Source organism: Diceros bicornis, chromosome 22, assembly GCF_020826845.1.
Source record: "Diceros bicornis minor isolate mBicDic1 chromosome 22, mDicBic1.mat.cur, whole genome shotgun sequence".
Classification (NCBI taxonomy): domain Eukaryota; kingdom Metazoa; phylum Chordata; class Mammalia; order Perissodactyla; family Rhinocerotidae; genus Diceros; species Diceros bicornis.
This window is the reverse complement of record NC_080761.1, coordinates 7330142-7345717: the sequence shown is the minus strand read 5'-3', so window position 1 is coordinate 7345717 and position 15576 is coordinate 7330142. Positions and strand designations below refer to the sequence as shown.

The window sequence follows — 15576 nt, the reverse complement described above, 5'->3', positions numbered from 1 at the left end:
TTTAGGGCTAGGTTTAAACATGGCATACTCCTTTTTGTTTACAACTTCAGATTCAGTTTAACCCGTGAAACGTTTTCAAACGGGGTCTTTCCGAGTGTACTCTGGCTTTGGAAATTGACATAAGTCCACCTGTACCTACAAGTACCCAGTGCCAGAGGCTCCTCCCTTCCTTTGCTGCTCATTCCTCTTCCTGTCTCTGCTCTGCTCTTTTATCTCATGGTGCCATGGCAGCTGTCAAGTCTCTAGAGGCCTTCCCTTTTGTCCTCCGTAGGGGGGCAATACCATGAGAAGAATGAGACTGTGGCTTAAATTGGCTTTTGGTTTACCCCAAGACTAGCAACAGTTTTATATTTGGTCTGTGGTAAAAAGAGTTCTGAGCTTCAAATATCTTAACTCTGATTTGACACCTTTCTTGCAAAAGTAGTACTGAGACTTGATTTCTGAAATTTAAAAGCACTTAACCTGACTCTTGCCTGCTATAGCAGAGCCGACTTTAGAGTAAGAACTTTCCTGACTCCTCTCTTCTCAGCGAATGAAGTAGACTGGCTCTCTTTGCCAAGAGTGGTAACGTGTGTCATCCAGAAACAGCCATTAGGCATCCTGAAATTTCAGAACCCAGAAGTCTTTAAAAAAAAAAAAAAAAAAATAGTAGTCTGTACAATAGAAACTTAAGCTATGAAGAGATAAAAATAATACCTTTTGGTATTTATTTGGTTAATTGAGAAGGAAAACACTGTTTCTGGCTAGTAATTTCTGAAAGCTTTAAACAAAAAAGGCAAAGAAATGATGGGAAATAGGCAATAGAAGAAAGAAAGAATCAAAAGAAAAAGCAAAGAGGATAACAGAGCAGCAAGATTTGGCCAACCGAGAGCCTGAGGCAAGTTGGAAGAAGAATATGGATCATTGATGGTGCACTGTCAGTTAAGAGGGTGCTCTGGTGTTTTTTTTTTTTTTTTGTGAGGAAGATCAGCCCTGAGCTAACATCCATGCTAATCCTCTTTTTGCCGAGGAGGACCGGCTCTGAGCTAACATCTATTGCCAATCCTCCCCCTTCCCGTCCCCCGCCCCAAAGCCCCAGTAGATAGTTGCAGGTCATAGTTGCACATCCTTCTAGTTGCTGTATGTGGGACGCGGCCTCAGCATGGCCGGAGAAGCGGTGCATCCGTGCGCGCCCAGGATCCGAACCCGGGCCACCAGCAGCAGAGCGCACGCACTTAACCGCTAAGCCACAGGGCCGGCCCGTGCTGTGGTGTTTTTAACAGGTAGGTCTAATGGGGTCAGCTAGTGTAAATGAAAGTGACTGAGCAAGGGTTCTGCCTAATTATAGAGCATCTAGGCTGTTTTTTGGGCCTAGGTCTTCCTAAGAGCAAAGTGTGTTCCTAAGTTAACCCATTATCAACCTAAAAGTAAAAGATTTGTTAGTGTATGTTAATGACAGAATCGTGTGTGTTTTAAGTTGCTTTAGTATTTTTTTTAACTGCAGGTTTCTAATCAGAAAAGTAGAAAGTTGCCTTTTTAAGAACTTTACCATTTTTTAGAACTCTTATCATTCAAGGTACTAAAAAATGATGGGGGAAATAAGACCTCTCTCCTCGCAGAGTTTATAACCTTATGACTAATGCAGAAAAGCAAGCAGGTATTTATAATGCACTGAGGAAAATGGAGTATGCCGTATAGGAGAATCACATCACACACCAAGATTTATGGAGAAAGTCAGCATCTCTTGGAGCCCCAAAGGCTAATAAAGAGGTATTAGCTGGTAAAGGGGTCCTAGACAGGGAAACAGGATGTACACAGGCCTGGAGGTGAGATGGTGGCAGTCTGACTAAAGTGTAGAGCAGGCCAAGGGATTGGAGAGAGAAGATTGGGAGATAAGGGAAGGCCAAGCCTCCAGAACTGGGAAGCCAATTAATGAATTTGGACTTGAGTCTGATATTTATTGGTGGATACTACTGAAAGGTCTGATGCAGGGAAATGACGGGTCAAATCAGATATGTTTGCCCAAGAAGACTGGTTCAAAAGGGGGCAGGACTGGAGGCAGGAAATCTGGTTAGGTGAGAGAACATGGTGGTCTTAATTAAGGTAGTGGCGGAGGGAGTGGAGGAGGTGGATGGAATCAAAAGATGTACGAGGTACAAGACTTGACTTGGTAAATGAGTGCAAGTTTGTGTGGGAATCAAGGGTGATTATTCATAGGTTTTATGGCTTTGGCAACTAGATGGATATGGTGCCATTTGCTTATGTAAACAAAATAGAGGAGTACGTTTGGGGATAAAGATTGCTTTAGACGTTGAGATGTTTTTGGGACATCCTGGTGAGGACAGCAGGTAGTTTGGTCTGGAGCGGAAAGGTGCATTCTTGGGTGGAGATGTGTCGGCAGAGATGTAGATTCAAGCCTTGTCTGGAGGTTGCAGTTGCTCAGGGAGCATGTAGATGGGACTGAGATAGGTCCCTAGGAACAGAGTTGGGATAGCCAAGTTCTAAGAGTGAGGCAGGGAATGGGGAGGCAGCAGATAGGCGATGAGACAGGCTGAGAGAAGTGAGCGCCTAAAAACCATGCCATGCCACCCTTTGGCAAATTTCTGTTTCACTGTTTTGTGTTCACAAGACTGACTCTTCTAGCTAAGAAAGACATTATTGGTCAAAGGATGCCAGGGAGGAAAGTTCCTTTCTGGCCATGCCTCGGGGCACTGGACAAAGCCTGTGAAGGAGACTTAGCAGGAAAATTAACAGAATGCAGGGCCACATACAGCTACGAAGCCAGTAAGATAAGGACCAAAATGGGCCCATTGGATTTGGCACATAAAGATTGCTGGCAACAAGAGTGAAGGCCCTTTCCTGAAGAGGTGAGGCAGAAGCGGGAAAGCAAGCGGAGGGGTAGCGAGCAGGGTGAAGTAATGCAGACAGTCAGCTTGGCTGTGAAGAAGTGACTTGCCCACGTTCATATGTGCCCCGGCGTGTTCTTGGAGGAGCTGATATGATCATAACAGAGTCACTGTTCTCTGGTCAATGACAGTCCTCACCCAGGAATGCCCCATCTGGCCACTTCATTTCTGCCCTCTCCCATTGGCTTCTCAAGCTGCAGCTGCACTGCCTCCCCTGACTACTAAGCCTCTTCTGGCCAATTTCTCCTCGTCCTTCAAGTTACAGCTGAACTGTCACATACTCAGGGAAGGCTCCTCCATCTCCTGGTTTAGGCCAAACCCCTCAAAAGTACTTAGCACTTTTAGTTGTAATTTAAATAGTTGTTTCTGTCTTCCCAGCTGTAGTACACATTTGAGAAAAGGGACTTAATCTTTCCAGAACCTGCTCACTCAGTGGGATGTGGATTTTTTTTTTTTTTGTGAGGAGATCAGCCCTGTGCTAACATCCGCCAATCCTCCTCTTTTTTTGCCGAGGAAGACGGCCCTGGGCTAACATCTGTGCCCATCTTCCTCCACCCTACATGGGACGCCGCCACAGCATGGCTTGCCAAGCAGTGCGTCGGTGCGCGCCCGGGATCCGAACCAGCGAACCCCGGGCCGCCGCAGCGGAGCGCGCGCACTCAACCGCCTGCGCCACCGGGCCGGCCCCGGGATGTGGATGTTTTTTAAGATGCAAAAGACATCCTGATGGTAATGAGCTATCCTAGCGAAAACTGCACAGAAAAGGTACAAGACTACTAGGGCAGTGGGAAGGCTGCCTTTGCTAGGAGAGACACTTGGTGGTGAGAACACAGGAGGCTAGCAGTGCAGAGGAATTTGGAGGTGGCAAGTTGGAGTCTGGTGGCCTTTCCCCTAAACGGCTTGCTTCAGCTGATGAAAATGGTTGATTTGTCTGATATTTGCACATCAACCTAAGCACAAGTTAGCTATCAAATACTTTCAAATCTAACGAGGGTAGGGAACCAGAACTAGCTGCTATTGAGATAAGAAACCATAAAATAAACTTTGGATGACTGAATATTTTTGTCGTCCTATAGCTGCCAAAGGTGTTTTAAAAATTTGCTTTCAAGTGTTGAAATGACCTGTCAGATATTGAACCAGTCCACCTATGCATTCCTTTACACTGTAGTCCTCTGCTAATACCAGAGGACTGGTATTACATTTAAAAAGAGAATTTATCAGCTTTTGGAGGATCAAGTTATTATGCAACAACTCTAAATTACTGCAAAGATAAAGATGTAGTACCTGCAACCTTCTGTTTAAAATTCAAACTTAGCCAAGTTTAAAGGAAAATGTGGTGCTTTGTTCTGATCACAGGTTATCTGTTGACTTCTAGAATAACTTTTGAATGAGCCTATCTCAACAAACCAGAGCAAGGAGATTGTTATACCAAGATTCTCCTTTATAGGAAAAAACTAGCAGTTGTAGGCTGCTGGTTAAGGTCACAGAACTTCTAAATGCTACTCAGATGTTAAACTGTTGATAATGCACAGCTTTTTTGGAGAGAGAGAGAAAACATTTACGTGAACATTTAAGTTCTCGATAAAGGCAAACATAATACATCAGCCTAGAGGTTCCATTGCTGCGATTTTACTAGAGCTTTGAGAGAAATTAGTAAAAAGCAAGCTAACAACAGGAACTCTTCCACCAAGACTCTGGCTTACCTCTAAGGCTAAGTTGGTTTTCATCCTAGTTCTCGTCTTTAACTTTCATTCTAAAAAGGCATTTGGTCATCTAAATCTGTTTATAAAGGTTCTAAAAGGCAAAACCTTTTATATGAAAAATTAGGTTATCTGGGACCATGCCTCTGATCAATCACAATCATTCATTTGGACTTAATTGTCAAATATTTACCAAGCACCCATCACAGTATTAGAATCTTTGTAGGGGTACAAAGTGTGTAAGCAAGGTATAGTCTATGTCACTCAACTCAGGATTTTTATTCTACTTTAGGACTGGTTAGGGCCTTGGTTTATAAAAAAGCTCATTATCTGAAGTTTGTATGTAGTTTAAAGATGAAAATATTTCCAGTCATTTAACATTCCCAGAGATGTGTTTCACAGGCACACCAACAAGGATAGAAGCATTTTAGTTTTGGGTATAAGTGCACAGGAGGATATCTACTTAGAGTGATCCTTCAGTGTATACATTATCAGAATTTTATAAACCAATTTTTAAGAGCTTAGTACACTTGAAGAAAGTGTTGCCCTCTGAGCTGAGAAACAGCACATAAACATACAAATACTGAAATACACAATTATCATAAGCTTATTTCCTTTTCGGACACTGATGAACATTTTCAAAGTCTAAGCTAACCATGTGGAAAAAAGTGTTATATAACCCACCGTTAATGAAGCATTTTAAAATTACATATTTTTTCTAAAATTCATTTCAAAGACCTGTTAGAAATTGTTGAGTATCCTATAAACTATCATTATTTATAATTAATAATCTTGCAGGGTAAAATACATAGTGGGAGCATACTGATGACCGGGACCTTAAATGACCCTGATTTCACAACTCTCGTCCACCAGTCTACTAGGAATGGATAACCAGCTATTACCAATTAAAACAAGAGTCACGCTAGTTATCAATCTAGTTATTCATTAAACAGCATACTGACTTAACAGGTAATGATTTATTTCTCAAATTCCAGTACACAAAAGTACATTAAGTATGTGCAGTGATTCGATTACTCATGAAATCTAATCCCGGGTTGCTTAGGGACTCTCCATCGGCAGTCCTATCTGTAGGGAAAAAAGATCAAATGAATCATCACTCTTGTCTACACACCATTTGAGAGTATAGAGGAAGGTGTGAGTTAGAGTTTACACCTGTTAAAAACTGGAATAACTGCTTGATTTAATTTTGGATGAAACCAAAAGACCAAGGTGAGGGTTTTGATATCTACCTGATGCTTATTACACAGGTTTTTGTTTTTTTGTTTTTTTTAATAGCCATGACACCTTTCAATTGTTGCCTCGGAATAGGTGCCTATGATCCCAAGGGAAGCCAGTGGTAATAAAGCAGGACTGCCTGGAGAAACAGCTCCAAGTACACACCCCTGAACGAATGGCCTTTTGGTGCCTGTGTTCATGAAGATGAAATCATCACGGTTATTTTTTATTTATATTGACATTCCATCTCACTCCACAAAAGGTTTAAGGCAAACCACCATCCTTAATCCACAATTTAAAAGCTGATTCTTTAGGGATCCAACAGGGGATGAAGGGAAAACTGAAAGCAGTTTTAAAAGCTGAACTAACAGAATATTTTATTTCTCAGCAACTGTATGCACACTGATTAAACATGAGATGAATACAGGCTTTATTAGTTACTTGAAAAAGCAAGAGAATATCAACCCCAAGACTAAGACACAAAGGGAGGTTGGACAAGGACTTAGATAAAATCTTATAAGCTACTTTTATACCCTCTTCAGTTGCCTTTTCTGGATGGAAGAGTTTAATCTTGGTGATTAGGTAAAAGGATATCACATGAAGAACCTTCAAGTTGGAGATCTTAAGCTGGATGCAAACCAGGTCCCAATTCAGTGACTGCTGGGGCACAGCGAGTCCACACTGGGCGTGAGGCCAGGCCTCCCGCTCACCAGCTCTCTGGCCTGGATAAGCTCCATAACTTCTCTGGGCCCCGTTTCCTCTCTGAAAATTCGGGGTTTACACCAAATGACCTGAGGCCCCTGCATCTCAAATCCTGTTACTTGAAATGTATTTTAATAAGCATCACCACTCACGCACACTTTCGAGAGCCTCACTGAAAGTTGTTAGTGTGACTTTTCAGTCATTCACAAGTGGCAAGGGCCTATTTACCTTAAATATTAAGAACCAACTCAAGTCAAACCTAATGTCACTATTATCAATGTGAATTATGATTAGTCATTTTCAAATTAACATTAACTTGATTTTTAAATCAGTTTTGTGATAGTTACCACAAGCTAAATATGCAGACTGACAAAAACAGCTATTCCTTTCTTTTGCCTTCCTAAACGTTCCCAATTTGTGACACTCTACGTATCCTTAACATCAGCTGTCGCTCCTTTTACTCTAGTGAAGTAGGCAGTCTGTCCACAGCAAACCTGCCTCCCCAGTGCTGTGCTGCCTCCCTGCTCTGCCACAGGCGCCCCAGGTCCACTCTGCTTCGCCCCCTGCTGGGTCAAAGGTCTAATACCCTCGTGGTCTTCCTTGGTAATACGGACTTAGTACACAAGATTTTGCTTTGCTCACACATATGAGCAAAGTAAGTATAGACCACAAGTGTTCAAATTACACGTCACTTAAAAGCATTTGGTACATTAATGACAAGGGTTATTATACAAGTAGTCTTTTTAAAAATTCTCGCACGAAACACCTTTGTATTTAGACTCATTTAAAACAGTTGCTAGTGATGTTTGTGTTAACAGTCAGTGCTCTAGGCCACTGTCTGTCAGAACCAGAAATGCGCGCACAAGAGCATACACCAAGAATCGTTCAGCTGACCAGGGAGAACAGAGATACAGGCCGGTACCGGTTACTCGGCACAGCATGTGGAGAACAGAACGACTCCAGAGGGAACCCAGCAAAAGGAGTTCTCCAGCGTGGCAGGTCTCTCCTTCGTGTCAGAAGATGGGCTCTCCCTGCAGGCTTTTATTTTTTAAACAAAGTTATCTCTCAGAATAAGAAGCGCCACTGTCGCCATACTTGAAGAATTTGGGTTCTATTTTTGGTGTTGATCTTCTCATGAAATACCTATTAGCCGACAAATTTTGACATTTTAATATTGACACTTCAAAAGTACCCCCAAAAAGTGTCTAAAAGACAATCTCATTTTCCTACATAAAGTACATACTAAAACTCCACAATAATTGTCTTCAGATGTATGTTTTACTTAGTACATTTCACAGTATTCAAACTCGCATGAGCATTCTGTAGTGATCTCTGTACAATCCTGACACGGAGTACGTAATTCCAGTTTGATTCAGAGTGTATGATTCCTCTTTTCACGCTGATCAAGTAAATTTACTGCGTCTCTTTTCTGATTTTCTGCATTAAGAACTAAAAAGGAAAGAAAAAACACACAATATTCTAGTGGTAAACATTTTGAGAAACCAGCCCAAGCAGGTCCTACCTGACATAAGTGTCTGGAAACTGTGTCATAAAGAGAACTGTATTTCCCACGGCAATATTATAATGTGGATTTGCATTCCAGATCAAGGACAAGATAGCAAAAAAGATCATACGTATGGCCAACAGGGTGCCATGAAACAAAGCTAAAACATCGGAAAACTCTATAATTGTTTAAAATAGTGAAATAATGCCCCATCTCCTACAAAATGGACAATATAAAGTGTACTCATAAAATTTTTGATATGATCACAACCCTGGTGTGCTGCGTGAATCCCTCTGGTGGTGCACCTCCAACACGAAGCACACTGTGTTAGTGCCATCTGCAGGGCTGGTCAGCTCTTGTTACTCAAAGCTCTTCCTTGACAGAGCCGAAGTCTTTATGTGGCTTCCACCACCCTTACTCTATCCTTCGACACACAAAGGACATAAAAAGACACATCACAAATAAAACCTAAAACCCATATCCTGATTTACAACTACTGCACATTAAACGGTTAATAATTTTATTAATTAATTAAATGACGGCCTTAAATTAATAGTGTCTTTTAAAGTTCTCTAATAAAATTGGAGCTAATGCCTTTTTCTTCTAATGTCCCTGGAGGAAACAGGGTCTTAAACCGTTTCAATGACAATCTCAAGATGATGTTGATGAGATTTCTTCAACTTAAAACTCTTTCTTAAAAGAGCTGACAGAGCATTTATCTTCTTTACTTTGCCTACCCCCTCACTTAAATCCTTAGAGGACACTCAGGAGTAGGGAGTGAAAGATCCCAAAGCTTCACCAGCAAGCCGAACATTCTGTAGGACAGTAGGCTCATTCCCGGTGAGGGAACCACACCACTCGTCTGTCGGTTGTGGTACTGTGGCAGCTGTGTGTTGCTGTGATGCTGACAGCTCTGCCACCGTACTTCAAATACCAGCAGGGTCACCCAGGTGGACAGGCTTCACTGGAGCTTACAGACTAGGAAGGACCTGGCCACCACTTCCAAACAAACTGGCCATGAAAACCCTATGAAGAGCACTGTCTGCTATATCGCTGGAAGGGGAGAGGATGCTGCAGAAAGACCAGGCAGGTTCCGTTCTGCTGTACACGGGCTCGCTAGGAGTCAGAATCAACTCGACGGCACTAACAAAAAGCTCATTTAAAAGAATGTTAAAAGAGATGTGAAACAGTAACTATACCAGAAAACATGCTATTCAAGACCTGAGGTACACAAATGAGTGGAGTCAATGATGAAGAACAGAAAGATGGAGAGACCTTATATTTGCTTAAAATTCTGACTGCTAATGTGTTAATCTTTTGCATTAAAAAATTACCTAAATAGTCCATGAAGATAATTTAAAAATCAAGTTAGGACTTGCATTTCTAGAAACCCCAAACAACTCTGCCAATTGTAATAATTAACATGCTGCACAAAATATGAAAGATACTTTTTAAGAACACTGTTGAATCAAACTGAGAACCCAAATTGAGGGATTTTTATACCAAATAGCTGGCCAAAACACTTCAAAAAATATCAATGTCATAAATGATAAAGTCAGACGGTTCCAGGTTAAAGGACACTGAAGAGGTAGGACAATAAACGCAGCACATGATCCTGGATTAGATCCTGCACCAGATAAGGGATACCGGTCAGACGATTCACTCAATTTAAATAATGTCTATAGGTAACAGCATTGTGTCAATATTAATTTCTTCATTTTGATAACTGTACTATGGTTACATAAGATTTTAACATTTGGGGAACCTGGGTGAACAGTATATGGAAATTCTTACCACTTTTTAAAAATCTAAGTCATTTCAAAATGAAAAGTTAAAATTTTTTAAAAAAATTAAACATTAAAACACACTGCCTATAACGGCAATAAAAGAAGGAATCTGCCAGGCCAAAAATGAAGTGCAAGTAACAACTCCTAAGGTAATAAGCATCACAGCCACCTGTCCTGAGGATTCTGCGGAAGCTCGAGGACACGGCCTTCTCCCTTCACGGTTTCAAAAGCTGCAGGAGAACAAAAACTAAAGACTAGGGCTCCACTCAGGATGCGGAGTCAAGAAGGGGAATCCTATACGAAGCTGAGACCCCACAGGCTCACATCCTTGGCTTAAAGGTAACGGGAAATAAACCTCCAAAGAAAACGCGACAGCAAGAAAGCCCAGTGTGTGGATTCTTAACCACAGGAGATGGTTGTGCCAATTTATAATTTGAACTTACATTTCCTATGTGATCCAAAAAAAACCCTATAGAAAAGAATTTACTTTATTAAAGAGGTTGTGAGTTTGTAGTGCCCTCCTTGAGACTGGCAGAGGCAAACTACATTCCCCAGTGGAATACTGTAACTCAGTCCTGAAGACTTCCCACAGATAAGGTTCCAGGGAAACTAGTAGCTCACAGTCAAAAAGCACAAAACTCACAAGCAAACAAAGTATCACGAGTGAGAATGTGCAGAAACAACAGAAACACGAAGTTTTCAGATACTGCAATTAGAAGCCAGGGAATATAAGACAAATCTCTGTGATGTATTTAAAGAAATAAAAGGTGTTTGAAAACATGAGGAAGGAATAAGGGCCCATACAGAATGGCCAAGTAGAAAGTTTACAAACGAAAAATAAAATAACTAAAATTAAAAACAAAGCATGAATTAAAGAACAGATAAGGTATAGCTGAAGGAAAAATTGTTGAACTAGAAGATATTTCTGAGGAAATTATTCTGAATACAGACCAGAAAGGCAGAAATGGAAAATATGAAAAAGAGGGTAAGAGACATGAACAGAATGAGAAGATCTAACACACTTATCATTTGAGTTAAAGAAGGAATCAAAAAGGGAAGCAACATTATTCAAAGAGATGTTGGCTGAGATTTTCCAGAGGGACTAGACTTGCCAGGTATTTTAAAAAGCTGTTATACATAGAACAGTGTGGAACAGTGTGAATCAACAGAGAAATCAATGGAACAGAAATACAAAGTCCAAAAATTAGACCCAAGTACATATTTTGGTATTTGATGAAGGTGGCACCTCAAATCACCGGCTTTGATGGCAATTTGAGATGGTACTGGGCCAAATGGACAGCCCTTTGGAAAAAGAAAATTGGACCCATTCCTCATGCCATATACCTGAACACATTTGAAATAAATCAAATGAATCAAGAGATCTCAGTGTAAATATGAAAGCAGAAGAGGATTCTGGAAGGATGGTGGCAACAGTGGTATGGTTTTTGAATCTCTAAGTCCCTACATAAAGCAACTAAAGTTTAGCAAACTAAACAACTCAAAAACCATGGACGACATTTACAAAACTAGATGACAAGGAATCCTGCAAACCCCAAAACACAAGCAGTTAAAGACAAACCATGGACAGCTACACATATGATAGCAGCATCTAGAAAGAAAACAGAAGCAACAGAGCATCTGATGAACCTGAGAACAAGAGAACCCCAAACAGCCAACAGATTTACACGACAAAGTACCTGGGCCAATGGTGAACTGCAGCGAGCAGTGGGCCAGTTTCCGCCACTTCCACAGCGAGTGACCACAAAGTGTCCATGCTAAGGACTGAGGGGTGGGGGAGGCTGAGTCCCATGAACTGCTGCAACTCATCTGCCAGGGCTCCTTTCTGGGGCTCCTTCCCAGGCAGAGCCCCTCAGAGAGAACAAGTGCCGAGTGGGGAGAGAAGCAGTGGCTGAGCAGGACAGGGGCCAAGAGACAAAGGAACCTGACGGTTCAGATAAAAGTGGGGAAGGCCCTACCGGCCAAAAGATGCGACAATGTGAACTTCAAAAAGGATAATAAATGCAACTGAGTGAGACCCATCAAATAGGTTTAAATCCTTACGTTTATAATTATATTTTAAAAATGGTCACCTTCAGAGGATGTGAGGGAAATAATTCCTTATTATGAAAATTGGTAAATAAAGAGAAAGAATCAAGCATTTATCTGCCTATACTATACGAACAATACCATGACTATTTACAAAATATTCCAATTAACAAATGAAATAGAAATGGCTGAATTAAAATACCACCAATGAATTAATAAAGGCACTGAGCATCAACTGCCGCTCACCTCACAAAACGCAAGACACCAGAAGTACGTGCATCCTGATGAGGGAACACACCACCATTTGTCATCTTACCAGGGCCGGAGCCCACATACCAAGGAAGAGGGAAGAACATGCTAACCACACCATGGATATACAATCACACTCTCCATACTGTGGAGAACCCCAGGTCAAATGGTTTGGCTCTTTAACAGACTGTAAGGAAAGGAAAGGAATGGAGGGGGAATCTGTAGATTAAGAGAGATGTCAAGACATCTAAAATTTAAGAAAATGGGGACGTCCAGGGATGCCCATGTGATAAACCCATAAAGAAATGAAAGCAAATGCCTACTGGAAAGGTCAGGAAGGGCGTTTCTACTACTGGGACAGGGAAGGGGCTCTGGAGGGCCAGCCAAGCTCTGTTTCTTGACTGGGGGGAGGAGGGAGCAGTCACAAGGTAGTCACCTTCTAAAAATTCGTTTGTTTCGTGTGGTTTTCTGAATGTTTTACTTCGTAATAGAACTAAAAGAAAAATTTGAAAGCATACTGAACAAAAACATGGGTGAATTCCTTCCAATTCTAGATGGGAAACCTTTCTAACTATGACTCAATATCCAGAGGCAATAAAAGAAAAGACAGGGGCCGGCCCCGTGGCTTAGCGGTTGAGTGCGCGCGCTCTGCTACTGGCGGCCCGGGTTCGGATCCCGGGCGCACACTGACGCACCGCTTCTCCGGCCATGCTGAGGCTGTGTCCCACATACAGCAACTAGAAGGATGTGCAGCTATGACATACAACTATCTACTGGGGCTTTGGGGAGAAAAGGAAAAAAAAAAGGAGGAGGATTGGCAATAGATGTTAGCTCAGGGCCGGTCTTCCTCAGCAAAAAGAGGAGGATTGGCATGGATGTTAGCTCAGGGCTGATCTTCCTCACACATACACAAAAAAGACAATACATAAAAATTTTTCAAACTTTAGCATAGCAAAAACACCATAAGCGAAACCAAGACTAACCGGGAGAAGGTATTTGCCGCTTACATCACAGATAAAGGGCAATCACCCTAGCATATAAAGACCTCTTAAAAACTGAGAAAGAAAATGCTAAGAATTTGACAGAAAAACAAATTTTAAAAAAGGGAAGCATGAGTCCACAGTGATACTAAAACAAACATGTGCGTTCCTTAAAGAATGGCAGCTAATAAATGCGAGAGATGACAGGATTAGGAAGGTCACCATTTAGACAAGGGTTTTCAATGGACGGTAAAGCCACCTCATTTCAAAGCATCCCCTCTAGATGACTATCAGTCACGAAGGGAAAGTGGACCTTTGACATGGAGAGACCTGGTGGGCACTGTCTTAACCAAGTGACTAACCTGCCATTACGTGCCTCCTGGTGTGAAACAAGAGGAACATACCTGCAGCTACAAAAATGTTCAACCTGAATCCAGTCACAAGGAAACAGACAAATCCAGAATCTGATACATCCCACTGGCCTGGACTCTTCAAAAATTCAAAACAATAATAATGTAAAGTGCTACTATAAAAAGCCCTCTGGAAGCTCTGGGCATACACTAGGGCTTTTTGACTAGTGGTATAGAGTGATCAAGTGGTTCCCTGGCCATTTTGTTGGGCAATCCCTTCATGTCACTGAGGACAAATCCTCCAAACAATTCCTGAGTGCTTGAGCCCACTGTACACGCAGACTTTCTGAAAGGTCCTCTTCATCTTGGGCTTCTCAACCCTTCACCTCCCTCCACTGCCCCTACATTCCAGGCTTCTGAAGACGACAAAGTCTCCTTCATATGATGGACTACTTACAATATTACTGTTGGATTCGCTGTATAGTCACTCCAGAAGTGAGGGACCACCAGGCAGAAATGAAAGGTGACCCACCCGACTCCAGTTATTACCATTTACGTTTCTGTCATTCCCTGCAAGGGCTGCCTGCTTGTCTCTCTCAGATTCTGCCTCATTTTCATCCATGTTGTAGTCATCGTCTCCTCCCAGTTTCTGCTGGTTTCTCCCTATAAAATTAGCATGGACACATAAAACATAAGCTACATCAATTCTCTCTTGATGCCACAGGATCACCAGAGCCCAGGCAGCAGGAGTCATCCCAATCATCGTTCAACAACCAGATCTTTGTGCTACCTCCCCGGAATAGCAGGGATTCATGTGCTTGCTTCCAGTGCAAACAGCATGGAGGAGTTCTCTACTTACACACGGCCCACTTCAGCCCTGATCTATATAAAATATAACCCTAAAACAAAGGACTATCCTGCAGGCTGGAAATGGGCGAACTAGCTAACTAAGCCAAAATCCTGGTTTTTTAAAGAGACAATCAACTCAAGTGAAAGGAAAGTACCACTGTTTTTGGAAACAACAGGTTTCTGCTGAATGAGAGCATCTCCTTAGAATGGCTCTTTGCTCTGACAGAAGGAAATGGAGCGGCTCTTGTGAGCCAAAGAATAAAATTCTCCATCACACGTACAGAATTAGGTCCTTCTTCACTACATTCATCCCTGGACAGAAGAGCAACCACAAAAGATCAGGACAAAATGCCTACAAGAGACATACTCATACGACTTAATGTAAACATTTTATATATGTTATACAGGGAGGCAAAGTCTTTTTTTAAAAAGCACGCCTGGAAAAGTTAGCCCTAGTTATGCTTCTCTGCACCCACTGGCTGAAGCGGAAAGGAGGCACGGGCCTGTGAGGCCTGCAGCTTCAGTCCACAGTTGGCATCACTACAACTGCCCTAGAACGAGGTGTCTCCCACAGGCCCTGCAGTACCGAGGCCAACCTTCAGCTGTTCACTTTGTGACCAGCTGCTGAGTGGGCTGAAGCTCGAGTGCCACGGGATCAGCCACCCCAGCTTGCTTTTTTCCCCCCATTTTTTAACTGAGAACTTGTGGAACACATTCTTCAGAAAGAGAACTTAAGTGAAAATTAGATTTAAATGAAATCAGGATAACTTCTGCAAATAAGCACATTCCCCAAATTCTGTTACTTGGTTCGTCCCAGAGCACAGTGGTTTTCTACAGATGGTCCCCTACGTAACGATGGTTCGACTTAGGATTTCTCTACTTTATGATGGTGTGAAAGCGATACACACCCAGTAGAAACCATACTTTGAACTGTGGTCTTCCCCGGGCTGGCGATGTGCAGTAGGAAACGCTCTCGTGACGCTGGGCAGCGACATGACGCCGCAGCTCCCCTAAGCCCTGCCCTTGCGAGGGTGGACAACCAATGCACTGACAACCATTCTGTTTTCCACTTTCAGCACAGTATGCAATAAATTATACGACGTATTCTGTACTTTATTATACAATAGATGATTTGTGTTAGATGATTTTGCCCAACTACAGGCTAATGTCAGTGTTCTGAGCACGCCGAAGGTAGGCGGGGCTAAGTTATCATGTTGGGTAGGTTAGGTGTATTAAATGCATTTTTGACTTAGGATATTTTCAACATATAACAGAACTTTATCAGGAC

General features: G+C 42.1%; 1 protein-coding gene across 4 annotated transcripts in view; it reads right to left on the bottom strand.

Moving 5' to 3' along the window:
* Positions 1-7678: 7678 nt before the first annotated feature.
* The window catches only part of GOLM1 (golgi membrane protein 1), a 66429-nt gene continuing 58531 nt past the window's right edge, over positions 7679-15576 (bottom strand). For 3 of the 4 annotated variants that reach the window (XM_058565501.1, XM_058565500.1, XM_058565502.1), the window contains exons 9-10: positions 13989-14102; positions 7679-7972 (exon numbers count right to left, since the gene is read on the bottom strand). In XM_058565501.1, coding sequence (XP_058421484.1) covers positions 7896-7972; positions 13989-14102 — 191 coding nt within the window. In that variant the 3' untranslated portion in view covers positions 7679-7895. The remainder of the gene's footprint in view (positions 7973-13988; positions 14103-15576) is intronic. The other variant, XM_058565503.1, reaches the window with a different exon arrangement.